This window comes from Dendrobates tinctorius, unplaced genomic scaffold, assembly GCF_039654945.1.
Source record: "Dendrobates tinctorius isolate UK_male_01 unplaced genomic scaffold, ASM3965494v1 ptg000009l, whole genome shotgun sequence".
NCBI lineage: Eukaryota > Metazoa > Chordata > Amphibia > Anura > Dendrobatidae > Dendrobates > Dendrobates tinctorius.
Genome location: NW_027361677.1, coordinates 21135228 through 21150853, shown reverse-complemented (window position 1 = coordinate 21150853; position 15626 = coordinate 21135228). Strand labels below are relative to the sequence as shown.

The 15626-nt window shown below is 51.8% G+C and overlaps 1 protein-coding gene across 1 annotated transcript in view; it reads right to left on the bottom strand.

The window, feature by feature from the left end:
• Positions 1 to 15626, bottom strand: part of LOC141097011 (mitochondrial inner membrane m-AAA protease component AFG3L1-like) — a 41360-nt gene that overhangs the window by 9707 nt on the left and 16027 nt on the right. The window contains exons 7-13 of the mRNA XM_073583988.1: positions 7587 to 7857; positions 6540 to 6677; positions 6293 to 6446; positions 6048 to 6155; positions 5184 to 5309; positions 4974 to 5084; positions 4627 to 4742 (exon numbers count right to left, since the gene is read on the bottom strand). Of these exons, the coding sequence (XP_073440089.1) occupies positions 4627 to 4742; positions 4974 to 5084; positions 5184 to 5309; positions 6048 to 6155; positions 6293 to 6446; positions 6540 to 6677; positions 7587 to 7857 (1024 nt within the window). The remainder of the gene's footprint in view (positions 1 to 4626; positions 4743 to 4973; positions 5085 to 5183; positions 5310 to 6047; positions 6156 to 6292; positions 6447 to 6539; positions 6678 to 7586; positions 7858 to 15626) is intronic.

The window sequence follows — 15626 nt, the reverse complement described above, 5'->3', positions numbered from 1 at the left end:
CTAACGACCTACTAACAGCCAAATCAAATGGACAATACTCTATACTCCTGCTTCTAGACCTGTCCTCTGCATTCGACACAGTTGACCACTGCTACAGATCCTCTCTTCCTTTGGCATCAAAGACCTTACCCTATCCTGGATCTCCCCATATCTCTCCAACCACACATTCGGCGTCTCCCACACTACCTCCTCATCCCACCCTCTCTCTGTTGGAGTCCCCCAAGGCTCTGTTCTAGGACCCCTACTCTTCTCAATCTATACACTTGGCTGGGGCAACTCAAAGTCCCACGGATTCCAGTACCACCTTTATGCTGATGACACTCAGATCCACCTCTCTGGCCCAGACGTCACCTCTCTGCTGTCCAGAATCCCAGAGTGTCTACCAGCCATATCCTCCTCCTTCTCCTCTCGCTTCCTCAAGCTCAATGTGGACAAATCTGAACTCATTATCTTTCCTCCATCTCACAGATCTTCCTTGCCCGACCTAGCTATAACAATTAACGACATCACACTTTCCCCAGTACCCGAAGTCCGCTGCCTCGGAGTAACCTTTGACTCTGCCCTGTCCTTCAAACCGCACATCCAAGCTCTTTCTACCTTCTGTCGCCTCCAGCTCAAAAATATTTCCAGAATCCGTCCTTTCCTCAACTCTCAATCTACTAAAATGCTTGTGCATGCCCTCATCATCTCCCGCCTCGACTACTGCAACATCCTTTTCTGTGGTCTCCCTGCTAACACCCTCGCACCTCTTCAGTCCATCCTTAACTCTGCTGCCCGACTAATTAATCTCTCTCCTCGCTACTCCTCCGCAAATCTCTTCACTGGCTCCCATTCCCTCAGCGTATCTATAACCCGTCTCCCCCATATGTCTCTGAAATAATAATAACAACAACAACAACAGGGTGGGTGCTGTGTCCCCCAATGAGCGTCTCGGAGAAAAGGATTTTATGGTGAGTATCACAAAAATTCATGTTTCTCCTTCACCTCATTCGGGGACACAGGACTGTGGGACGTCCTAAAGCAGTCCCTGGGTGGGAAGTTGACTCACCGGTCCAAGCTATACGCACCTCCTGTCTCAAGGTGCGCCACCGCTGCTTGGAGCATCCCTCTACCCAGGCTTGCGTCGGCTGAAGCCTAAGTATTGATATAGTAGTGCTTGGTAAATGTGTGCAGACTGGACCAGGTTGCCGCCTTGCAGACCTGTCTCGCCGATGCCTGGTGCCGAAGAGCCCAAGAGGCACCTACCGTCCGAGCGGAGTGTGCTCTGATCCCCATTGGAACAGGTGCGCCTCTGATGCGCTAGGACTCCCGGACAGCCAAACGAATCCACCTGGCTATGGTTGATCTAGAGGCAGCAAGTCCCTTTGTGCGACCCTTGGGGAGCAAGAACAGTGTGTCTGTCTGACGGAAGGATGCAGTCGGTAACACGTACTTCCTGAGAGCTCCAACGTATGACGAGCCTCTTCCACACGGTGTACCGGTGCTGGGCAAAAAGAGGGCAAAACAAAGTCCTAGTTAATGTGAAACGAGGAAATGTCCTTCTGCAGAAAAAGAAATAGGTGGCCTGAGAACCACCTTATCCCTGTAGAAAAAATGAGAAACGGGGCTTGACAGCCCCGAGACCCACCTGATTGATGTCATAGCTACAAGGAACATCACTTTCCAGGAAAAGTATGTCAAAGAGACCTCCTGTAGCGGTTCAAAAGGAGCTTCCTGCAGAACGCTTAGGAGCAGGTTAAGGTCCCAGGCGTCCAGGGGGGCCCTATAGGGAGGTACCAAGAGGGAGACTCCCTGGATGAAGGTCTTTACCTGCAAATTGGTAGCACTCCTGCGCTGGAACAGCACAGATAAGGCCGATATCTGTCTCCTGAGGGAACTAGGAGCTAAACCTCAGTCTAGGCCAGACTGGAAAAAAAGCTAAAAATGTTGAGAAAGAAGAATCTTAGTGAAAAATAACCGCCGTCCCTTCACCATGTGAAGAAAACCTTCCAGGTGTGGAGGTAAATACGTGCAGAGGCGGACTTCCAGGCGCTAACCGTTGTGGCAACCAAATCCCGGCCGAACCCAACCTGGGTCAGGATCCAAGATTCAACGGCCGAGCTGTCAACACAGGGCCCCTGAGTTCTGGTGGTAGATCGGGCCCTGGGAAGTAGGCCTGGGCGCTCTGGCAGACGCCAGGGGATGACAGCAAGCGGCTGCACTAGATCCACGTATTATGCCCGACGAGGCCAATCTGGGGCAAGCAGAATTACTGGGACCCCCTCTGCCTAGGCCTTCCTGATGACCTTTGGAAGCAGTGGTAGCAGAGAAAACAGGTACGAGAGGTGAAACTGGTGTCATGGCAGGACCAATGCGTCCACGGCGATTGCCTGTGGATCCCGGCACCGAGTGACAAACGTTGGCACCTTGGCATTCAACCTGCAAGCCATCAGATCCACATCTGGAGTTCCCCAGCGTTGGCAAATCTGATGGGAAACCTCGGGGTGGAGTGACAATTCCCGGACGCAAGACCCTGCCCGCTGAGGAAATCTGCCACCCAGTTCTCTATGCCCGGAATGTGAAATGCCGAGATCACAGAGAGGTTTCTTTCGGCCCAGCAAAAGATATGCTTTACCTCGAGCATGGCCATCTTGCTGCAGGTGCCCCCCAGATGGTTTATATTTACCACGGCCATGGCAGTGTCTGATTGAATCCGGTTAGGACGGTCTGCTAGAAAAAGACGAAAAATGCTGTAGAGCCAGCCGGATCGCCCGTATTGCTAGAAGGTTGATCGGGAGGCGCGATTCCCGAGGTGACCAATGTCTCTGGGCTGTGTGATGGCGAAAAACACCGCTCCTCAACTGAGGGGACTGGCGTCAGCTGTAACCTCCAGCTAATGCTCCGGGAGAGAAGATTTCTCCTGCAGAAGAGAAGAACTCCTTGTCCACCATCTGAGTGATGCCGAGTACTGTAGCTATCATCGAAAAAAGGTTGGTGATGCAAGCGGGAGAACCCGCGGTGTGTGGAGGTGGGGCGTAGCACTTACCCCCGCCCTGTGCCCCCAAGCGTCAGGAACTGCAGCAGAAAAAAAACGTTGCCGCTTCGAATTTCAAAAAAATCGCGCCCCGCGAGTGTGCGGGTCAACAGGAAGTAGTCGCTGGGGGTGGAACATCTGGCCGCGGCCTAGATGCCGCCGAAGCCAGGGGCTACATTTCTGGCGTCCACCCCAGGACCTGGGGGTGGGCCCGCCGGAAGTAGATGCGTCGATGGGGGCGGGACTAATTTTTCAGTGCTCGCCCGGAGACACCGGGGGGGCGGGGGAGTGCCGCACAGGCCCAGCCAAGGGAGTAAGGACCCGGTGTTGCCGGGTGATAGAGTTGTGCGGCACAAGCTGTGGCCAGAAGATGGGACACCGAGCCTTAGTATGGGCCGGACTGCCACAGGGAACGCTCTACAGGAGCCCTCCCAGCCCACCCTCCTTCTGTGCCTCCTGCAGTGACCCCAGGATGGGGCGCTTCGGCTGACCAGCTTCAGGTTAGAGGGGAGGGGGGCTCCCAGCCCACCCTCCTTCTGTGCCTCCTGCAGTGACCCCTGGATGGGGGGCTTCGGCTGACCAGCTTCATGTTAAAGGGAGGGGGACTGTGCAAAGGACGGTGCAGGCGCCCAATCTCCATCTTTCCCTCCAAGGGATGAGGAGAGGGACCGTCCGCCACCTTCCATCACCGCAATCTAGCATTGGTGATGCAGTGGGGGCCGCAAGGACTATTCCTATGCCTCTGTACAGCCTAGGGTTTCAATACCTTATGGTGGTTGGTGCTGAGTCCGGCATCTTGTCCCACGTTGCGGGAGAGGATACGTGGAGGCAACACTCCACGTGCTCGCCCGTTGTTGGTTTGGGGAGATCAGACCCTTTCAATAGGGTCAGTCGTCCCTGTCTCATCTTCATGGAAAAAAGAAAAAATGAAAGTCTGGAAAAAGACCAGACGTGTGCCTCCTAGGACACCAAACATGAACTGGTCTCGCCGGCAACCAGGGCGAGGGTGTATATGGCGGAGGAGGAGCTAACCTGTTTTCATCCACTTAGTGTCAGCCTCCTAGCGGCAGTAGCATACACCCACAGTCCTGTGTCCCCCAATGAGGCGAAGGAGAAAACAAGACAGCACACTGATGGCATCCATGTATCATCTGAGTGCTGTCTGTTTTTGTTTTTTCTTTTTACTATGAGACCACAAGAAGTGACTCATTGCGAGCAGGCAAAACTTCATCAACCTGCAATGGTCAATTTTAAAGCAAAATGTATACAGTTTTCTTAGTGTATAGGGAAGAACAGCAGACTTCGCTCTCCTGCACATTATGCCACCACAAAAAAAAAAAAAAGAAAACTATACCACATGGACAACATAAGCCACTGTATTGCTTTACACAGGCATATGTCGGAGCCGTCCATTGAAGATATAAGTGTCTGCATATTTTCCTGCCATAGACTTTCAATGACAAGCGCATGTGTGCAAGGATAACCCCTTCGGCATGTAGTGACGTGCATCACTTCTATGTATCATGGGTGATGTAGACCACTCTCTTATAGGGTAAATGTAAGCGACAATGTAATTATTTAATGGTTTCTGGCAGCCCCTATTTATATGTTACCTTGAGAAGAGGGTCTGCATGTTCCAAGAACCAGCCAACCACTGCATGTCCAGCCTCATGGTACGCCACGGTCCGCTTCTCATCTGGCTGAAGGACCTGAGTCTTTTTTTCCAGTCCTAAAAGCAGAAGGGTCTAATGTAAGGAATCTTAAAAAAAGGTAAAGAACTGAAACATAAGGTAGAGAAAAAAAAGTAAAGAACAATCCTGCTACCTTGTCCTCCAGTCCATCATTAATGCATGTACACAAGGCAACTAGCACAGTTTTGCGGAGTCGGTATGCGTGCTGCACATTTTACTACGACTCTCGCTGAAAGGGATATAAAAACCATAACCTCCAATGTTCTCACCTCCAATGACGCGTTCAATTGCCTTCTCGAAGTGCTTCTCTAGCACATTCTCATTCAGGTGTCTTGCTGCAATCAGAGCGGCCTCATTACAGACATTGGCGATATCCGCACCTAAGATAAGGGGCAGAATATGTCATTGGGCAGGAAGAAGCAGAGATGAGATAATCGTATCTGATATTCTGCTCTATTACAATATCAGGATATCCTCACCTGTAAAGCCTGGAGTCAGAGCCGACAACTTCCGAGACAGGTCATCCTTGCTGATGTTCTCCAGCAACTTCAATGGACGCAGGTGAACCTTAAAAATAGAGGCTCTTCCTTTTATATCAGGGGGACCTATAGAAAGAAAAGAATAGGACATAGACATGGTTGCTATAAATAGTTTAATAAAAAGCTCTAAAGGCAAAAATCGCCCATGGAGTCCCATTGTAAAAAAGTTATAAATTATATAAATTACAGTTTAGTGATCCTCAATGGGTTGTTCCATAAACACCATCACCTATACACTGGATAGTTTAGAAATATAAAATCACTAGAGAACATCATTGATCATTAGACGGAAGTCCTGTGTGAATGTGCATAGAGGTGGGGGGAAATGGGGTGTCTGTCTTTTTGGGGTGTCCTTATATAGTGCAGGGCAGCGTGCTTGATTGAATAGTCTGGGCATAACCAGGAGGCTGTGAGCGAGCTTGGAGAACTACACGTACCAGTCTGGGTGCGCGAGTCATTGCTCATCAGTATTTTGCACCTTTGAACATGGGGTGTTACTGCATCCTGTAATGCATTAGTACTGATAAGTATGGCCTTTTTTATATGTGGTGGTTGTTTTTTGGATTCAGTGAATTGCAGCACCGTGCATACGTGACCACGATACGTCACCGTCTCTCCTGGAGTGCCAGTCACGCAGCAATAGACCGTAAATAGAGAGGTGGTCAGTCATGCTCACATATAAATTTGAGGCCCGTATTTTGTGATTATTGGGAGTCTCAGCAGCTAGATTATCTTTTTAATAGGTGATAATTTATTTTTTGGGACAATCCCTTTAACATAAATCCTTCATGACTTACGACCTACCAATGTAGATTTGCCGATCAAATCGCCCAGGTCTCATCAAAGCAGGATCCAGTATATCTGCACGGTTGGTGCCGGCCAAGACTACCACATTTGTGTCGGAGTTAAATCCTACAGCAAAAAACAGAACAATGAAATATCAGAGCTGTATGGACGATCAGTGTTCTTTAACCTGAGGTTCTGCAGGTGTTGTAAACCTACAGCTCTCGCCCCTCCACCATGGCTGCAGCTCTGTGATCAGTACTCACCATCCATCTCTACCAGTAGCTGGTTTAGGGTATTTTCTTGCTCGCTGTGCCCTCCGAAGGTTCCTTGTCCTCGTTTCCTGCCGACAGCATCGATCTCATCGATAAAGAGAATACACGGAGCGTTCTTGCGAGCTAATACAAACATGTCCCGCACCTACAAGATAATGATGTAAAATGCCAGATCTAGTATCAGAATAGACAATAAGGGTCTGGAGGGATCCCCAGCATCACCTCGTTATATGCGTACCCTGGCTGGGCCAACTCCGACAAACATTTCCAGGAACTCTGATCCATTCACAGTTATAAATGGTACATTGGCTTCTCCAGCAGTTGCTTTCGCAAGGAGGGTCTTGCCGGTACCTGGGGGTCCAGTTAGCATTGCTCCCTATTCAAGTTAGCAGAAAGAACATGGTGTATCAGGGGCTATTTCTTGAAGGCAACCTGTCTAGCCTGTTACAATGACTTCTGTTAGGGTGGGATAAAGTAGTGGGAGACATGTCGATTTTACAGCATGCCATGATCTGCGATCATCTAATACCCTTGTGACAAGCTGACCTCGTTTCCATGCACAGAACAATAGACAATAGGATCGTTCTGTGCACAGAGTATCATGTGATTGGCAGCACATCTCCTCCTTACATGTGCTACCTAGAACAAACTTGCTAAACTATTTTACCCGATGAACAACCCTGTGGGGTGCTCTATCCATATATCAGAGTGTAAATGGGCCCTGAGGTACTGGTCAGTACCAACCAGTATACATAATAAAGAGGATCGCAGGAGCTCTATTACCTCATTGAAAAAACTGCTTGGCACCAGTGCTTAAAAATGGACCCCACTAACCTAAAGGCCCCCATACACAGACTAACGTCGGCTGAATATTACTATATCAACAGGTTCGGCCAACTGTCTGATGTGTATGGTGGCACCTGCCTACAGATGTCTGGGGGAGATTTCGATTAGGGATGTCCAATTTTGATATGCTGATCGCATGGTCCTCCTGGACATAAGTCGCCTGCAGACCTGATGCAGGTGTGCTCGGCCGAATGAGCACTCCTGTGTGTGGGAGAGTCATCGATTGTGTATGGCCGGCTTAAGACTATTAGCCTATTCTTCAATATTAAAGAATTGGATAACGCCTTTAGGATCGTTGCCAACTATCTGTACAAAGCACTGAAAGGAAAATGGGCACTAGAGATCTAAAACATAGAGACCAACCCGCTGTAACCTGTGTACTGGGGTATGGGATGCGATGCCCATATTGTAAAATCCCCACTTCTCCATGCTCTCTTACCCGAGGTATCTTTGCTCCCAAATTGTGATATTGTTTGGGATTTTTGAGAAAATTCACAAATTCCATTATCTCTAATTTTGCCTCCTCGCATCCAGCCACATCACGAAATTTGACATTGAGGTTTCCTTTCATCATTTTGGCGGTTGTCTCCCCGATACCAAAAATTCCACCGCTTTTCCCTCCTCGGACAGAGCCCATAATACCTCTGCGTAGGCTATAAACTATGTATCCTACGATAAGTAGTGAGGGAATGAGGCTCATCAGGAAAGACCTGCAAAAACAAGCAGAGAAAATTAAAAAAAAACAATGCAATCCTTTATTCATATACAACCATATAACGTATTTTTCGGACTATAAGACGCACCAGACCATAATTGAAGCAAAAAATGTGGTCAATTCTGTACTTAATATCCCCTATCCTGGTATATATGGTCCCCTGATCCCCATCATGATACGCATGGCCCCCTCATCCCTATCCTGGTACGCATGGCCCCCCTCATCCCTATCCTGGCATGCATGGCCCCTCTCATTCCTATCCTGGCATGCATGGCCCCCCTCATCCCTATCCTGGCATGCATGGCCCCCCTCATCCCTATCCTGGTATGCATGGCCCCCCTCATCCCTATCCTGGTATGCATGGCCCCTCCCTCATGCCTATCCTGGTATGCATGGCCCCTCCCTCATGCCTATCCTGGTATGCATGGCCCCTCCCTCATGCCTATCCTGGTATGCATGGCCCCCCCTCATGCCTATCCTGGTATGCATGGCACCCCCCTCATGCCTATCCTGGTAAGCATGGCCCCCCTCATCCCTATCCTGGTATGCATGGCCCCCCTCATCCCTATCCTGGTATGCATGGCCCCCCCTAATGCCTATCCTGGTATGCATGGACCCCCTCATGCCTATCCTGGTATGCATGGCCCCCCCCATCCCTATCCTGGTATGCATGGCCCCCCTCATGCCTATCCTGGTATGCATGGCCCCCCCTCATCCCTATCCTGGTGTGCATGGCCCCCCCTTATCCCTATCCTGTTGTGCATGGCCCTCATCCCCATCCTGGTTTCTCCTCATCCCTAGCATGGTATGCATGCTCTCCTTAGCCTGGTAGGAATGGTTCCCCTCATCCCTATCATGGCAGGAATGATCGCCCTCATCCCTATCTTGGTATGCAGGACCCCATCCTTAACCTGGCATGATTGGCCCTCATCCCAGCCCTGGTATGCATGGTCCCATCCTTATCCTGGTAAGATTGGCCACCACCAGCGGCGTCCTGTTCCGATGCCAGCAACTCTTTTATGCTTGTAAACAGCGCATGGCAGGAACGTCATGCGCTGCATATAAGCCGAAGGGTAGCTGCCCAAATACTCAGTGCTCTGCACGCTGGGACTGTGTGCGCACAAAGCAGGGAGTATTCATTGCTCTCTAGCGAGCACAGTGTCAGGCGGAGCCTTCCTGCTGCCGGAGGTCATGTGTGTCGATACTTAAGAGAAATGAATATCCATGGAATGGGGGTGAATATTCATTTCTCTTAAGTATCGGCACACGTGATGAGCAATGGGAGTCGATTCTACAATATGTCCCTAAAATATCCATAAGCGAGTCTGGGAGGGTATCGCAGTTATTCACCATACATAGGGTACACAGGACCCCTGTGTGGATGAAAAAGGCCTTTATGTTGCAAGGAAGACTATTACACTGCACTGGCTAGATGAAAATCCTCCTACTAGAAAAGGAGTTTGTGAATAGAGTTAACTTTGTAATTATTATGGAGCGGAGCGTTTACATGGAGAGGTACAATGAATTATTACGAGGACATTTGGGGGGGCTGGTTGGACTTTCCTGGGCTGGCCTCAGTAGATCTTGTCAGAGGTAGGATTCTAGAGTTGTAAGAATGTGTGAAACATGTAATACTTAGGCAAACATTTTGGAAGCGTTATGGGGTGGGATAGAGAAGGGTTCTGTTTTTTGTTTGTTTAGGGGGATCTGTTTTTGGTTTTACTGTATTCTCTTTTAAAAAAGGAAAGTAATACTGTCTATATATTTTTGCATGCATATGTATGTAATGTAATTTCCTTTGCTTTCCTCAATAAAAGTTATTTGATTTAAAAGAAAAGTATCGGCACACTTGACCGTAGGCAGCAGTAGGAAGTCTCCGGCTGACACTGTGCTCGCTAGAGAGCAATGAATACTCGCACATAGTCCTGGCGTGCAGAGCACTGAGCATTCCAGCAGCTGCCTTGGGCTTGCAAACAGCGCATGATGTCCCTGCTATGCGCTGCTTACAATCATAAAGCATCTGCTGGCATCGCAACGGGACGCTGCGAGGGAGCGCCGGGAAGGTAAGTGTAATGGTTTGGTTTTTTTAATGTTTTCTGATGGGGCCATGCATACCAGGATGGGCGTGGGGGCCAATCATACTAGGAAAAAGAAAGGATGGGACCCTGCATACCATGACCGGGATGAGGCCAAATCATCCCAAGATGCTATTGAAGAGAAACAGGGATTTTTGTGAGTACTCACCGTAAAATCCTTTTCTCCGAGACGCTCATTGGGGGACACAGAGACTGTGGGTGTATGCTACTGCCGTCTGGAGGCTGACACTAGGTATACAAAAAACAAGTTAGCTCCTCCTCCGCCACATACACCCTCGCCCCGGTACCAGGCGGAAACCAGTTTAGTGCAAAAAGCAGGAGGACATAAACATAATTTTAACTTATGCCAGACATATGTCTGAAAAAGGACCACCCTACCTTAAATAAGGAATTATACTAATTAAATAAACAAGAGCCAACTGGCTATCAGGGTGGGTGCTGTGTCCCCCAATGAGCTTCTCGGAGAAAAGGATTTTACGGTGAGTACTCACAAAAATCTCTGTTTCTCCTTCGTCTCATTGGGGGACACAGAGACTGTGTGACGTCCTAAAGCAGTCCCTGGGTGGGAAGACAACTCACCGCTCCAAGCCGCATGCCCTCCTGACTAAAGGTTTGCCACTGCTGCCTGGAGAATTTTCCTACCCAGGCTCGCATCAGACGAAGCCTGAGTATGCACATTGTAATGTTTACAAAAAGTGTGCAGGCTGGACCAGGTTGCTGCCTTGCATACCTGCTCTGCCGAAGCCTGGTGCCGAAGCGCCCAAGAGGCGCCCACTGCCCGAGTAGAGTGCGCCCCTATTCCCGTAGGAATCGGCGTGCCTCTAAGACGGTAAGCCTCCTGAATAGTTAGGCGAATCCATCTGGCTATGGTTGACCGTGAAGCTGCGAGCCCCTTCCTGCGCCCTTCGGGGATCACAAACAGCGAGTCTGTCTGGCGGAAAGCTGCTGCCCTTGACACATACCTCCTGAGAGCTCTTACCAGGTCCAACGTGTGGAGCGCTCTCTCCACTCTGTGAACTGGTGCCGGACAAAACGAAGGCAGAACAATGTCCTCATTAATATGGAAAGAGGACACGACCTTCGGCAAAAAAGGCGGCGGCGGTCAAAGGACTACCTTATCCTTAAAAAAAGTCAAAAATGGAGCCCTGCAAGACAATGCCCCCAATTCCGAGACCCGCCTAATGGAAGTTATGGCTACCAGAAACACCACCTTCCTGGAGAGATATGGCAACGAAACCTCCTGTAGCGGCTCAAACGGGGCCTCCTGCAGGACACTCAGTACCAGATTCAGGTCCCAGGCTTCCAAGGGTGCCCTAAAGGGGGGTACCAAATGAGAGACCCCTTGAATGAACGTCCTGACCTGCATGATGGTAGCGATCTTTCGCTGAAAAAGTACCGACAAGGCCGATATCTGCCTCTTAAGAGAACTCGGAGCCAACCCTGCGTCTAGGCCGGACTGGAGAAAAGCCAGGATGTTGGGGACCGAGAAGGATAATGGCGCAACTCCGCGTTCTCGACACCACTGAAAGAAAACCTTCCAAGTGTTATGGTAGATTCTCGCCGAGGCCGGTTTCCGGGCGCTAACCATTGTAGCCACCACATCACGCCCGAACCCCGCCCAGGTCAGAACCCAAGATTCAACGGCCATGCCGTCAAACACAGGGCCCCTAAGTTCGGGTGGCAGATCGGCCCCTGAGACAGCAAGTCTGGACGTTCTGGTAGCCACCAGGGTACGTCTGCGAGGAGCTGCACCAGATCCGCATACCATGCCCGACGGGGCCAGTCTGGGGCCAGCAGAATCGCCTGAACCCCCTCGGTCTTGATCTTTCTGATGACCCTCGGGAGAAGTGGCAGCGGGGGAAATAAGTACGGGAGCCGAAACTGGTTCCATGGTAGGACCAGCGCATCTACTGCGAGCGCTCGCGGGTCCCGAGACCGGGCGACAAACACGCCCACCTTGGCGTTTTCCCTGGAGGCCATCAGATCCACGTCTGGTGTCCCCCACCGCTGGCAAATTTGCTGAAAAACATCGGGGTGCAGAGACCATTCCCCGGCCGCGATCCCCTGCCGGCTTAGGAAATCTGCCGCCCAATTTTCCACGCCTGGTATGTGGACTGCTGAGATCATCGAGTGGTTCCTCTCGGCCCAGCGGAGTACATGTTCTATCTCGCGCATGGTTGCCTTGCTGCGCGTGCCTCCCTGGTGATTCACATATGCTACTGCCGTGGCGTTGTCTGACTGAATCCGGACCGGGCGCCCTGCCAGCAAGTGCTGAAACTGCTGCAGTGCCAACCGCACTGCTCGAATCTCCAACAAGTTGATAGGGAGACGCGCCTCCTGAGGCGACCATTGCCCCTGGGCCGTGTGGTGGCGGAAGATTGCCCCCCAACCGAAAAGACTTGCATCGGTCGTGATCACTAACCACTGATCCGGGGGAAAGGGCCTTCCCTGACGGAGAGAGGAGTCGCGCGTCCACCACTGAAGCGCCCCTCGGACCTGAGGACAACCTGCACTGATGATCGAGCGAGAACTGGATTTTGTCCCATGTCGCTAAGAGAGCATGCTGCAGGGGGCGGAGATGAAATTGCGCAAACGGAATTGCTTCCATCGCCGCCACCATCTTCCCTAGAACCCTCATCCCAAACCGGATAGTGTGGGGCCCCGGCTGTTGAAGGGTTCGAACTCCCTGCCGCAGTGCTCGAGCCTTGTCCTGAGGGAGAATCACCAACCCTCGGGAAGTATCGAAAATCATCCCTAGAAATAGAATCCTCTGGGCTGGAATAAGGGATGACTTCTTCCCGTTGATCAACCACCCTAGGCGAGTTAGGGTGTCCAGAGTAATGCTGACATTCTCTTTGCAAGCTGGAAACGTCGAACCCTTTACCAGGAGGTCGTCCAGGTACGGCATAACCACTATGCCCCGAGAATGTAGGGTGGCCATAACAACCGCCATCACTTTCGTGAATATCCTGGGGGCCGTGGCCAACCCGAAAGGTAGGGCCACAAACTGGAAATGTCGCCCATTGATTGCGAACCTCAGGAATTTTTGATGCGGGGGAAAAATAGGGATGTGCAGGTAGGCGTCCTGGACATCGATGGAGGCCAAATATTCTCCCTGGTCCATGGACGCTATGACCGACCGGAGAGATTCCATGCGGAAATGCCTGACCCTGATGAACCTGTTCAGGAGCTTTAAGTCCAGAACCGGCCTTACTGTTCCATCCTTCTTGGGTACCGCGAATAGGTTGGAATAAAAACCCCGGGTTTTCTCGCCCTCTGGTACCGGGACAATGACCTCGTTGCGCTGCAGCACTTTGATGGCCTCTAGCAAAGCCTGTGCCCGAACTTCCGTCTTGGGAAGCCGAGAAAGAAAAAATCGTTTTGGCGGATCCCTCATAAATTCTATTTTGTACCCGGAAGACACTAATTCTGCCACCCATGCGTCGCGCGCCACTGCGACCCAGACGTGGCAGAACCTGAGCAGACGTCCGCCTACCCTGCTGTCCCCGGGTACTGGATGTTTCGAGTCATTTTGTTGAGGTCCTTTGAGACCTGGCCCCCCTTGATCTGGGCGGCCGGCCCCGCATTCTGCCCAAGGGGTTGGCCTTGTACGTAACCTGACGCTCTTTGTCTTGGCCATAGCGAGCCGGGCCGGAAGTACCGGCCGCTGCCATCCCTGGGGTACGAAATGCTCGAAAGCGCGTTTGTGGTTGACGAAACGGCACTTTATTCCTCTGTTGTGGAAGAAAGCTGCTTTTTCCCCCCGTGGCGTCTGAAATAATCTTATCCAATTTCTCCCCAAATAACCGGTCCCCCTGAAAGGGCAGAGAAGTCAACGATTTTTTAGAGATTGAATCAGCTCGCCACAGCCTTAGCCATAAGGCTCTCCTAATGGCGATTGCGTTTGCCGCCGCTAGCGCTGCGCCATTAGCTGCATCTAAAGATGCATTGATTAAATAGTCCCCTGCCATTGCGATCTGACTTGCTATCTCGCCTACTTCTGTCGGCACCTCTCTATCCTGCAGGATTTTGTTCAAAGACTCCGACCACGACATCATGGCCTTGGCTACCCATGTCGCTGCAAAAGAAGGGAGGAGCGCTGATCCTGATGCCTCATATACCGAGCGGGCTAAGCCCTCTATGAGCCGATCCGTGGGGTCCTTAATGGCGGAGCCACTGGGAACTGACAACAGGGATCTTGAGGCTAGGCGAGACACTGGGGGATCCACTACCGGAGATTCCGCCCATTTTTTACAGAGCTCTGATGCGAACGGATATTTCGCTTCTAGCGTTTTCTGTCCCGAAAACCGCTTATCAGGACGTTCCCTGTGCCGCTGCACAATGTCCTCGAACTCAGGATGGGAGCTAAATACTCTGTGTGGTATCCTGGCCCTTTTAAAAGATACCTTATGACCTGTAGCTGGGGAGACATCATCCTCAATACCCAGAGTCTGATTAACAGCTTCAATAAGACTGTCTACCTTCTCCCGACACCCCGGTATATCCAGGTTCAAGAGTTCCTCTACGTCGTCACCCGAACTCTGCTCGTTCCCGGAAAAAGGTGACGGTGAGCGTGGTGCCACACTCGCGGATGCTGACGCACCGGAGGGGCCTGGAGACACAGTATGGGTTCTTTTCCTGTGCGTCTGCCTAGAGAGTGTGCGGCCCCTGCAGGCCGGAGGCTCCTGTGAGGTGGACGACCCCTCCCAAACAAGCGAGCCATCGTCTCTACCCCTATCCGGGGCCTGAAGGGTCTCAATCGCTTTCGTAAGTGAAGCCATGGACCGAGACAGTGATAACGCCCATTCCGGGGGATCCAGACCCCTGGGCTCTGTCGCAGGGGAGGGCTCCTGGGCGCGTTCGGAGTCGCAGGCTTCACACAATTTGATAGTCTGTGCTCGTGGGAACATAACCCCACAGGAAACGCATGCGGCATAAAGGAACGTGTGCGTTTTCCCTTTTCCAGACATAATGCCGCTTACTCCTATCACAAGCTAAAGGGGAAAGGAGGAGGAGGAGGGTAACCTTTAAATGTGCCCCGGGCAGTCCAGAACAGGGTCGCACTTACCCACAGTCTGTGTGCCCCCCTTCCAGCGTGACTCCTTGCACTGGCGGATGCTCAGCCTGGTGCCGATCCTCTGGGTAGGTTGCCCGTGCTTTTTCCGCATGCGGCCTACCCTGCTCTGAAGCCGGGGCCTCGATTTAAGCCAGCGCCCGCCCTAGGCTGAGGGGCGGCGCCGGCCGTGACGCTGCGCCGGGGGCGGCGCCGATCACGCCGCCACCACGTGCCCCTAATGGCGGCGCCGACCGCGACGCCATCCTGATGAGTCCAGCTCACCCACCGACGGCGCCCGGCCCTGGGCCTACTTCGGTCCTACACCCTCGCCCTTCCTGCAGGTAATCTTAGGCGAGGGGCGAGCGAGGAGCGAGGGGCGCGGTACCTGGCTCCTACTCCTACTCCTTGCCCAGAGCCCTCCCCAGCTGCAAAAACTTACCGGGTATTTTGCTCCGTGGACGGTGCAGGCACCCTAACTCCGTCTGCCCAGCAGGGGCGAGGAGAGGGACCGTCCGCCGCCATGCAGCACCGCCGTCTAGCGTTGGTGGAGCAGTGGGGGCGCACAGACTAGTCTTGTGCCACTGTGCAAGCCCATGGTTTCCATACCTAGGG